This window comes from Dromiciops gliroides, chromosome 5 (assembly GCF_019393635.1).
Source record: "Dromiciops gliroides isolate mDroGli1 chromosome 5, mDroGli1.pri, whole genome shotgun sequence".
Classification (NCBI taxonomy): domain Eukaryota; kingdom Metazoa; phylum Chordata; class Mammalia; order Microbiotheria; family Microbiotheriidae; genus Dromiciops; species Dromiciops gliroides.
Genome location: NC_057865.1, coordinates 117,563,825 through 117,575,936, shown reverse-complemented (window position 1 = coordinate 117,575,936; position 12,112 = coordinate 117,563,825). Strand labels below are relative to the sequence as shown.

The window sequence follows — 12,112 nt, the reverse complement described above, 5'->3', positions numbered from 1 at the left end:
GTTCGTACAGATAAAAACAAACCCTGTGCTTTAGGCTGTGCTGCAAGATGCTTCACGTTTTAGGCACAAGTCACGTCAAATGCCTGCGTGGCGAGGACTTTCACGATCACGGCACTCTCGATAACAGTGGTCTAAGCCCTTCACCTACTTTCTCTAGTGTGCCTATTTCAGTAGTAAAATTATCCTGTCATTCTGAGGGATGATAAGAACGTACAATTCACCCTATTTCCAGTTTGTTATCATTCAATCGTGTCCAACTCTCTAGGGCCCCATTTGGGGCTTTCTTGGCAGATATAGGAGTGATCCGCCATTTCTTCCTCCAGCTCATTTTACAGATGAGGAAATAGAGGCAAACAGGGTAGAGTGACGAGCAGGTTCACACAGCCAGTGTTGGAGGCTTCATTTGAACTCAGATCCTCCTGACTCCAGGACTAGCATGCTATCTACCGCACCAGCTAGCTGCCCATTTGTTTTCAGTTAGTCTCATAAAACCATCTTATTAGTGTCCACGGGACAGTTGTTGAATTCACAATGATGTCAATTATTAATTTTCAGAGACATGATTTTGGGAAGCTCATAGTCAAAGCAGCTAACTTTTTTAGATTATGCCCCTTATACACTCAAACTGCTATTTAATCATTTCTACCCAATCCTTGTATTGTGGCTTAACTAAGGTATAATGGGGTTTGGTTTGTTTTTTAACATACAGAACATCAAGTGGTGGAAGGGCAATTGGGTGCTCTGATTATTAATATGCATTTTTCAAAATGGCTTTTTCCCCTCAGCTTTTCCTGATTGCCCCCGGTATTGAAGCCCCATCACCCATACTATTTTTTTGGGGGTAAACATTCTGTATTTTTTGACCAGTGAATATGGCATTTCCCCTTAGTAGAATGCAAACTTCCTAAGAACAGGGAGTATCTCAGTTTCCTTTTTGTATCACTGAGGGCAGCTAGGGGGCGTAGTAGACAGAGCACTGGCCCTGGAGTCAGGAGGATCTGAGTTGAAATCCAGCCTCAGACATTTGATACTTAGTAGCTGTGTAACCCTGAGCAAGTCACTTAAACCCATTTGCCTTAAACATCCAGGGCCCCTCCTGATGGGTATCTTGCTACTGGCCCCAGATGGCTCTGGAGGAGAGAATGAGGCTGGTGACTCTGCACAGCTCTTCCTTGCTTACATCCAATTCAGTGGAAGTCATGACAGCACCACCTTCATATCATGGTCCTCTTTGAAAACAAATGACAAACAACATTTGTAACCCCAGTGCCCAGAATACAGTGGGAAATTAATAAATGCTCATGGATCCTATGATGCCTTAAGACAGTCATTTTGATACACAATGACAACTCACTCCTTAGGTTCAGTGCTATAGAAAGAGTTGGATTGGCTTAGTTCAGCCCCACCTCTCACTGGAAAAGAAACCAACCAACCTTTCTTCCATTCTAATTGGAATCTACTCCTTTTAGTTTAGTATTTGCATAAACAAAGGTCATAAAAAACCATTTTATATCTTAAGTTGGAGAAGACCTTTCCCCTCTAGGATATCACAGCTTTCACTTGGTAAGAAGTTGTTGCTATTGGCCAAGATTAAAGCATAATTAGGATGTGCTTCCTCCCCAAATGGGTTAAGACCCTGCCAGGAAACAGATGTTTGTTTGTTTGTTTATTTATTTAATTTTGGTGAGGCAGTTGGGGTTAAGTGACTTGCCCAGGATCACACAGCTAGTAAGTGTCAAGTGTCTGAGGTTGGATTTGAACTCAGGGTCCTCCTGAATCCAAGGCTGGTGCTTTATCCACTGTGCCACCTAGCTGCCCCAAGATGTCTATTTCTTAAAGCTACTTCTTTTAAAGAACAAAAAACACTAAGAGAGCTTTCTCTATGGCAGAGTTCAGCAGTCTCCTGCCCATTAAAGAGGTGCTGTCACCATAAATTAAGTCCTTGCTAATGGCCCACAATTACCAGCACATGTTGGGATTGATTGTATTAAAGCAGGCATATACCTGTGGCACTGTGGAGAACACACCAGCACATTAGCTAGCAGGTCTAGCTGTGACAGACTCATCAATTTCTCCCATAGGGGCCACAATGGCCAGTGTAGACAGACTCACATCACTGGTTTATTTCCCTCAGCCCTCACGCCCCCTATTAGTACCAAATTCTTTAGATGGACAAAGATCAAGTGCTGTTGCCACTGCAGCTTTAGGAAGTTCTGTCAGGATGTCTGAATCATTCCAAATACTGGAGAGTCAAGCACAGGACAATTTCATCTCAGGGGCAATGCTGGCTGGCTAAACAGGTTAAGGTGGGGGCATTGTTCCCATCACCCAGAATCGACAACGCTCATAGACTTTGAAGCTAGTCACTGACTAGACACAGGTCAGGTCACAAGTGATGGTAGTAATGCAAAGAGATTAGAAACACCTTCCTCCAAAGACCAGCCCTCATCCTTGAAAGAGATGATGTCTGGTCCATAGTAGGAATCTAATAAACACTAGCTGACTTCCAGGGGGAAAATGAAGGAACTGATGACTAAATGCGCAGAAAAAGCATGTGTTAAGTGCTCAGTGTGCCAAGCCCTGTGCTGACTGCCGGGGACATAAGCAGAGACCCGCTGCTCAGCTGTCTTTCCCCAGCACCCCCAGGGCTCTGCCTGGGGATGCTTTCACCTTTTTTTGCCTGGCACTGAAGCCATTGCATCACTTTCTTGCCATCTCCTAAAGGCGGGTGATCCTAAGAGTCCCAGGCACTCCTCACTACAGGTGTGTTGGACAGTATATGCCACTGGCGTTTTTATCAGTTGGTGCAGGTACCCTACCCTCCATAAAGACCTATAAAAAAAGAAGAAATTCAACCTAAGAATTTTAGACTTTAAAGAAAAAGTTGAGGGACACTGGGACCAGGTCCTTATGAAGGATGAGAGAACAACACCCCAGGCAGAAGTCAGTCTTCTTCTTGTAAAATGATCCAAGTATTAATCTAGACCTTTTCAAAGCTTTTTTTTTTTTTTTGGGGGGGGGGGGAGGTGGGAAACCAGGGAAGAGAGGGGAGGACTGTCCATTGAATAAGCAAATTAGGGGAAGAAAATGTCAAACAGAAGAAGGTAAGACAGAAACACAAATGAACATTTTTTTAATTTATTTTTTTTTGTTGTTTTTCAGTTTATTTTTTCTTGTTGGTTTGTTCTCGAGATGGCTACAACACCAGACGGAACAATGCGCTCAAGTCCAACACCAGCGCAGGGCTACATTGCTTTGAAATGTTAAGATCTGCTTTTGGCTCCCCCCACCCCCATCAAATAATTTTCAAATCTTTGAATAAAAGTTATTGGTCAGCCCCGTAAAACACACCTCTTTAAATCTCAACCCCTTTTCCTCTTTCCCATATCTGGGAAAAAAAAAAGAAAAAAATATCTCAAAATTTTTTTTAAAAAAACACCTAAAAAAGAGAAAATTTATATATATATATAATATATATATATATATGACTCCCCCAGTTTTGGACTCTTCTCCACGAGGCTGACGACGACTGGATGAGCCAGATGCAAGTAGACTTAGGGTCTGAATGGGGCCAGAGTTGGGGTGGGCTTGAACTTGGATGCTCCCATCCTTCCCTGACTTACTGGTGAAGTACATGTACAGGTCAGGACTAGCTCTAGCTCCCGTGCTCATTGTTCCTTGTCTGAACATCAAGTTTAAAGGGGGAGAGAATTGGAAGGTGGGAGAAATCCTTGCTCCACTTGGATCCCTACCCCCAACAAAATAAAACAAAATAGCCCCCCTCCCCCCACGCCTCCAAGATGTAAGTTTCCACTTTCCCAGTGCAGCCATTTGATTCATTCATCTCAATGCCCATGTCTCCATAAGCAATTCTATCATGTGGTTTTTGTTGCATTCCACAGAAAGTTTGCTACTTTTAGGGTGGTGTTTCTCTGGGCTTTTTTTGTTGCTAAGCAAATGTTTCTCTTCAGGCTTCCATTTAGCTTTTCCTTTTTTTTTTTTGTTTTTTAAATATTTTTTTCCCTTTTTAAAAATGCGTCCATCAGGAAACCAGCTTCCCTCCCACCATGCTGGACAGGCTGCAGCCATCTCTTAAAAAAAAATCACTCTGATTTGCCCTCTCACTCATACACAGAACTCCCCACAGGACTGCCCCAGGAGGCCGGAGTCTCTCCCTGTTGGCTGTGACAGCACTGGTGAAAGGCTGTGAAAGTCCCTCTGCCACAAGGAAGGTTTCTGATTGTGAGACACATTCTGGGTTTCGATTTTCCTGTCTTCTAATAAAAAGACATTCCTGGGAAAAGAAAGAGAGGGCAGTGGATTATCAGTGCAGAGTAAACTGTTTAAAGAACTAGGTTACTGGGCAGAGGCACCACCCTACCCCCAGCACCTGCCCCACTTCTCTGGCCTGACCGGCTCAGCTGTGCCCCATCTATACAACAACTGGGCTTCCACCAAGGGCAATCACTAAATCCGTGAATAGAGACTGGTTCCAAGAGGATTTCTTGTAAACAGAGCAAACAACTGTTTGAAGCAGAAAGGTCTTCATCACTTAACCAAAAGGGACTGCAGGCCTTGGAATCCTGCCTACCCATTCACAACATCCCCTTAAGAACACAAGCTACCAACGCACAGAAGTGCTTTTTTCTTTTTTTCTAACTGGTACCACAGACAAGAACTACCTTGGATGGGGGTCTTGGGCTCCATGCTCCTGCACTGCTGAGCTTTCAGTAGATAGATTCTTCAGCCGAATGGAAGAACATAGCAGCAGGCAGGAGCCAGTTCTTGCTTTGTATTGTTGTTGTTTTTTTAAATAATAAACATTTTAAAAATATTTAAAGTTTTTAGTTCCAAATTCTATCCCTCCTTCCTTCCCCCCTCCCTGAGGGGCAATCAGATATAGGTTATACATATGCAATTAGGTAAAACATTACCATATTAGTTATTTTGTATAAGGAAACTCAAAGAAAAGAAAAAAATGAAAGTGAAAAATAGCAAGCTTCAGTCTGTTCCATCAATATCAGTTCTTTAGTTGGAGGTGGATAATATGCTTCATCATTAGTCCTTTGGGATTGTCTTGGATCACTGTATTGCTGAGAATAGTTAAGTCATTCATAGTTCTTTACCTAACAATATTGCTTTCACTGTGTTCAACATTCTCTTGGTTCTGCTCACTTCACTATACATCAGTTCATACAAGTCTTTCCAGACCTTTCTGAAATCAATCCTGCTCATCATTTCTTGTAGCACAATAATATTCTATCACCATCATATACCACAGCTTCCTTAACCATTCCCCAGTTGATGGGCATCTCTTTGATTTCCAATTCTTAGCCACCACAAAAAGAGCTGCTATAAATATTTTTGTACAAATAGGTCTTTTTCTCTTTGGGACATAAACCTAGGCGAGGTATTGCTGGATCAAAGGGTATGCACAGTTCTATAGCCCTTTGAGCATAGTTCCAAATTGCTCTCCAGAATGACTGGATCAGTTCACAGCTCCACCAGCAGTGGATTATCAGCTCTTTCGTTGGCTTGTGCCAAAACTTTCAGTGCTGCTTTCCAATTATTATAGTAGAAATTTTGCTAATTGTGAAAACTCAGACTGAGAAGCAATGCATATAAATCATTATTAGGGAAGTAGTTCTGTCCAACCCCACCAAAGTCTTTCATGCCCCAAACAGTCATCCACTACATGAGACATATAAACAAGATTTAACTGCTTGTTACCTTTTATGTGAACTTCCTAAGAATAATTTTAATTTCATTTAAAACAGTTTATTCATGGAGAAAAGTGACAACACCCCTAGGACTTGGAATTTCACTCCAACAATTAAAACTGCACTAAGAATAATTTTGACTGTCTATGTTTGTGTATGTTTAATAAAGGGAAAGAGGGAGAAAAAAGGGATTGTCTAGGAAAGTCCGAAACAGATCAATGCTGTCTAAGTTTGGCTCAATTCCATAAGAAAGTGAAAACTCGTCCTTCATTATATGTCAATTAATGCCATATAGTTATAAGAATGCCCTACAATAATAGGATTAATGTTATTATGTGTATATATATATATGTGTGTGTGTATATATGTGTGTCACTTTTCTCCATGAATAAACTGTTTTAAATTAAATTAAAATTATTCTTATATAGATATATAGATATAACCTATATCAGATTGCCTGCTGTCTGGGGGAGGGGGGAGGGAGAAGAATCTGAAATTGTAAAGCTTGTATAAACAAAAGTTGAGAACTATCTTTACATGTAATGGAAAAAATAAAATACCTTATATGTAAAAAAAAAAATGCCCTACAATGATCATTAAATATTTTAAATTCTTCAGACCCTCATGCCCTAGCCCTGTGTATTTGCTTTCAGTGAGACCTAATCATCATCACTGAGTGGTTACTAACAGCCTGAAAGCTCTTGCAAAGCTGGAGATAATATTCAACTCACCTGGGAGACAGGCACCATACAGGAGCTCAAGTTATCGAAACAACCTGGTGAAGTCCCTCAAGGCCCAGCAAACTTGTTTACATTCCTCAGCACTGGAAAGAAACAAGGTCAATTCTAAGGTTTAGTAGTGAGAAGAGAGGAGGTGAATCAAGATGAAAAACAGCAACTCAAACTGTGCTGATTGGGAAATATTCCAACCCAGGCAGAGATTCTGGTTCAAGGTTCCTTGACCACATCTCATGTTTATCCTTTAATTGGGAGCTTTACAAGGATTGTGTGTTTTGAAGAAGGGTTGAGATGAATGTAAAAGCATCTTTTTTGGATGCTCTATTTTGGCTGAAGATCTTGGTACAAATGCATGCTAAGTAGCAAAAGCCTCTAATCAATGCAAAAAGCAAGTACACACTCTACTGAGGTTCTTTTTTTCTATGCTAACTTGATATTACACTAAATTCTCCTCTACTCAGAAGCATAATTTAGGCTAGAAAAGTTTGGATGAGAAACTAAATCTACATCAGTCACTGATTTTCTAGTTGAACAGGCTGCTCGGGATTTCTTTCTGGGGGAGGAGAGAGGAGCTGAAGCATGTAGAGCAGCAGCAAGAGGAGGAGGAGGAGGAAGTTGGATATGGTCCTCAAGCAAACACCACAGCTTCCTGTGGGGCACATCAACACTGAACTGACCTGGAATGCATTAACTTCATTCTATCTTTTCAAAACACTGTTTGGCACCAAAAATGTGACTGACACTGGAACATGACAACAAAATGGGTACAATTCTGGACCCGGCTTCAACAACCTGGAAGAATTAACCTCGTATAGATTAAGGAGCAACACAAAAAGTCCTAGTATCTTCTTCTGAATACCACCATGCTTGGAATGAGTCCAGGTGACCAATACCTTCCAGGCATCAAGGGAGAAAAGTGCAAGGAGTGATGGGACAGGATAGGAGAGAAGAAAAGTCAAGGCTTCAGGCACTTACATTCCAATTTCCCACTTCATGCAAAGCCTTCCAAGTCAGAACCCAGATCTGAATAAACAGCAGAATCTTGGGAGTGATCTCCCATTCCTCCATCCCAAAAATGCAACGAGGAAATTCTTTCCTTCCTACATTTAACAAATTTCGACAATTAACTTTCTTAGGCAAGTTAACTATGAGGGTTTGGGCAGCAACCAGAGCGAACAAGGCCATTGATGCGGGAAGGAGGGAGAGGTCAGCAATCCAAGAGGTGGCAATCGTGGTTAGTGACAGAACACGGGACTCGGCCGCCCCAGGCTCAAGGCCAGCAATAAAGAGTAACTTGGATCCTACAAAAGGCCTTCGACTAACTCCTGGAAGATCTTCAAAGACCTGGGCTTCTTCCTACCTCCAGACTCTGCTTTTCTCTCTCTCTCTGTTCGTTTTTAGGGTTACATGTACTCTTATTGGTCTTAAAAGCCACTTTTATTAAGGCCTGAAATCTCAACGTCTTTCTCTTTTGGGAGGAGGTGGGTGGGGGTGAGCCACTGCCTCTGGGGTTTTTTATACTGTATGCTTTCATCAGAGAATCAAAATTTTAAATAAAAACAACTGAAGCCAAAATGCTAGTAATGCAGAGAAGCTGTGTAGAATGATGGATGGATAGAGAATAGATAGGCCCCAAAGTCTGAGCTCTTGGCTCCCACTCCCAATTTTGCCCTCAATTTTCTTTGCTGGGAGGTAACTTTCTATAAAGTCCCTGATCACTTTAAAACCATCAAACCTGAATACCTGCCACAATGATCATAAGTAAGAAACGGAAGCTATTTTTCAGCTGTTTTCTATCTGGCACCTCTTCTGGAAACTTGACATTCAATTTTTTTTTCATACTAAGTTTCCTTTCTGACATTTTAAAACTTAGATCCTTTCCTTCTCTTAGCCTGCTGTCCAAATATCTTTATTAGTCTCCATTCCATAATTTCCAGGTCCATAACCTTTGATTTTTTTTTATTCACTTAATTTTCTTTTTCAATTAACAAGCATTTATTTTGTCTCTCTTACCTCTCCCAATTTAAAAGAAAATGACAGGACCCCCCTCTTGTAACAAATATGCATGAGCAAGCAAAATAAACCCTCATGCTGTCCAATGTATGCCACATTCTGCATCTTGAATACCCCACCACTCGGTCAAGAGTCAGGCAGCAGTAACTATCATCAGTCCTCTGGAATGAATCATGGTGGGCCACTGCACTGGTGAGAGATTTTAAGTCTTTCTAATTTGTCTTTACAGTGTTTCAACAACCCTAAAAAGGGGATGCCAAAGTACTGTCTTCTACCTGGCATGCTGGGAGAAGATTTACTGAATGGAATTCTGGGGTTTAGCTTGAGAGCAGGTAGGTGGTCACGAACATAAGTAAGCAAAGGATTCAATATTGATTTGGGGGGACAGGAAGCAGATGCAGAATGGCCCATCACAATGTGGGTCAGAAGCTGTAGACCCCTGCCCTAGTCAGCAGTGCCTATATTCATTCAGCAGCATCTCCTTGCCCTGAGGATCCTCATGCAATTTACCAGAGGGCCCATGACATAAAAGCAGAGAACAGAGAAATGTGAAATGGAACTGAGAAGCATTCTAGCTATTGGTAGTCTGTGTCAAAAGAGAGATTTATTTAGGGGCTTGAATAACTCTGAAAGCCAGGAGGTTGCCCATGCTCTTGTAAAAGCACGCTGGGGCTTGCTAAAATGAAACCGAACCAGTTCCCCCTCTCTCTGCTAGGATGGCAAATCTCTAACATGTTGATGCTGGTTCTACACCCAGAAGGCAGGCTGAGTCACAGAGCCAGCAGCGTAAGGGCAGCAGGCAACTGAAAGAAGCCAATTAACTGTAAAAGGTGAGGAATAATCCCAGGGCCTCTTCAGAACGACACCAGCACTGCCTTTTCTGCAGTCTGCTCACTCTTTACCATCATGTCACAGGCTGTTCTAGGAGGAGCTGCCAAACTTGTTTAGCAATGAACCATGCAGGGAAGCCAAGGCTGCAGCTTGGCACAGCTCACTCTTTTATCTCATACAGTGAAATCAAGTCAACAAGCACTTTTTATACACCTACTGTGTACCCACACTGTCCTCAGGGCTGAGCTAACAAAGAAAAGCCAACCTTTGTTCTGCCCCAAACCCTGACTCTCAGCACCACCACTAAACAAACAACGGGCTCCTGATCTCTAGGAGCTCCCAGTATAACTGGGGAATCAACATTCAACAACTACATACAAGCAAGGCACAGGTGGGATCAATGTGAAATAATCAAGAGAGAAAAGGCTGGTCTTAAGAGGACTTGGGAAAGGCTTTCTTGGAGAAGGTGAGTCTTAAGCTGGGACTTGAAGGGAGCCAGAAGAGCTGGGGGCTGGAAGCGAGGAAGGAAAGAATTCCAGGTGGGGAGACAGCCAGGGACAAGACACTGAGCTGTGAGGTGAAGGTCTCATGTGAGGAAAGGCAAGGAGGCCGGTGCAACTGTGAATGTGTGAACTGCGGGGGGCTTTTCCAAGCTTTAAATCAATTTTCCAAACAAGGAAGTCAAACCTGAGAACCTGTGTTGATCCAATGAGAGACACCCTGTTGTTTCATCAACACACAAGCACTATCAAGGCAATATGGGGCTGTAGGGCATCATTATCTTAGAGCTGGCCGGGGGTGAGTGTGCCCCAAAGCCCTCCCACCCCACTTCCTTTCTGACTGACATCTCCAAACTCTTAAAGGGTTTTCATCTAAACAAATAAGACTGAGCACTCTTTCTATCTCTTTTGTCACCATGATTTCTTTAGTTTGTCACACTTAAAACCAGAATTTATTCTTGGATTTCCATAGTGTCATTGTTCATACCTATGTCTATGGCTGGAAGAAGAAAAGACTGTAAGCCTGAAATGTTCTCTGGTGAGCAACTGTACCATTCTTGCATATGAAAGAAAGAACTGAGGACCAGTCAATAAGACACAGACAACCATTACTTTCTATTCTTGATGTCTCCTAAATCTAGTTTCTTTTGCCTGATATTACAGTACAGGAAACAAGGAGAGAAAGGGTCCCTCCCTTCAGAATATGAAAAAAGTGGGGGAGGTCAAAATAATTCTTTCTACTACACCACATTTTCTCTAAAGTTTTATTCTGATGGAAAAAGAGGAAAAATCATCAATAAACGAACACAACTCTGCCTTCCACTTGACCAAATCCAAGAGAACCAGGCAAAAGCACAGCTACTGTTTTCTCCCTCACTGTCTCTACACACAAACATTATGGAGGTAACAATTCTAACGAACAAATTCAGTTATAAGGAGATTAAAGCCATTTTATAAGGCTACTTCAAGAATTATATATAAATACCTCATGAAATGGAAATCCCCATTTCCAGAAAAATGTGACAAGGCTGTCACATGTCATTCCTCAGTCATGCATACACAAACACTTCGCCTACTACTGAAACAACACCTATTTCTAGAGCAGTGAGATTTAATGACTGCAGAGCAATTCTCAATAGTACGGAGGCCAGAAATGATGAAAACAAACCCGTGGGGCACTTTGGGAAATGCTACAGTTTAGTTATTTTGAAAAGTGATATAAAATAAACCAACTCTCCACAGGGTATTTAACTTCTATCACTTGTCCAGGCAGGTAACAGTAATAAATAATAACAGCTTATTATACTTTTATCATACCTCACACTTACAAAATGCCTTACATATATTACTATTTTACCCCCTCACACGAGCACTGTGAGGTGGGTAGTGCAAATATATATATATAAATAGATTCCTTTTCAGATACAGAGACCAAGGCTCAGAAAATGCCTTGGCTGATATGATGTGACCATTCAATGAGACAGTCAGGGCATGAATACAGGACTCGAAAGGGTGAGATGACAATTCAACACCAAATCCCATTCTCAAAGCTCTGCTGTTTAGCTTTAAGATCTTACAGAGAATGAGGCATGGACACAAGGAAAATCCTGGTATTAATGACTGGTATTCCTGATTTGTGTGTGTCACCTATGGCAGGGAAACTCACTTGTTGAAACGCTAAGCCATAGCACATGTCCTTCCATCATCATTATAAGAATTCATGCCCTACTGCTTGTGTGTTAGCGTCAGATGTGTATGTAAAGAAAAGCACTAACTTCCCTTCACCTACCTCATCTATGACATTATTTAATATAAAAAGAACACGTAATAAAGTATTATTGATGCCTACTAAAATCTAGCTTTAGAAAGGAACTTCCAGTTCAAGGGTTACACTATGTAATCCTTTTCTACTCTATGCATAGTGTATGTAGCAGCTGAATTCAATCCAGAACAGACACAATGGTATGGATTCACAAGGACACCCACGAGCTCCAGCAGAGATGAAACGAGGGTCAGAGCTGTTTGTTCTGTGCTGCCCACAACCCCCACATTCCTTAGAACCTCCCCAACACTCACTCACCTAGTAACCTGCTTATGGAAGTCTGTAAGTTGTTTATGTGTCACTGTGACGGCTCCCACAGTTGTTTCCTTTGGTAAACCCTTCAGAGAATTCTCTAGCCAACGACAAAAAGTCTGTATTGAGAAAAGAGAGGTAAGAAATAAGGAAGCTGCAGAGTGGTAGGGTCCATGCACAGCAGCTAGCCAAAGCAATGAGTCCTTCAGCAGCATTTATTTATTTTGCGCAGGGCCA

At 41.8% G+C, this 12,112-nt stretch overlaps 1 protein-coding gene across 1 annotated transcript in view; it reads right to left on the bottom strand.

Moving 5' to 3' along the window:
• Window positions 1-3,122: 3,122 nt before the first annotated feature.
• Window positions 3,123-12,112, bottom strand: part of TNPO3 (transportin 3) — a 118,643-nt gene continuing 109,653 nt past the window's right edge. Inside the window, exons 21-23 of the mRNA XM_043966571.1 lie at window positions 11,882-11,994; window positions 6,452-6,543; window positions 3,123-4,294 (exon numbers count right to left, since the gene is read on the bottom strand). Of these exons, the coding sequence (XP_043822506.1) occupies window positions 6,483-6,543; window positions 11,882-11,994 (174 nt within the window). The 3' untranslated portion in view covers window positions 3,123-4,294; window positions 6,452-6,482. The remainder of the gene's footprint in view (window positions 4,295-6,451; window positions 6,544-11,881; window positions 11,995-12,112) is intronic.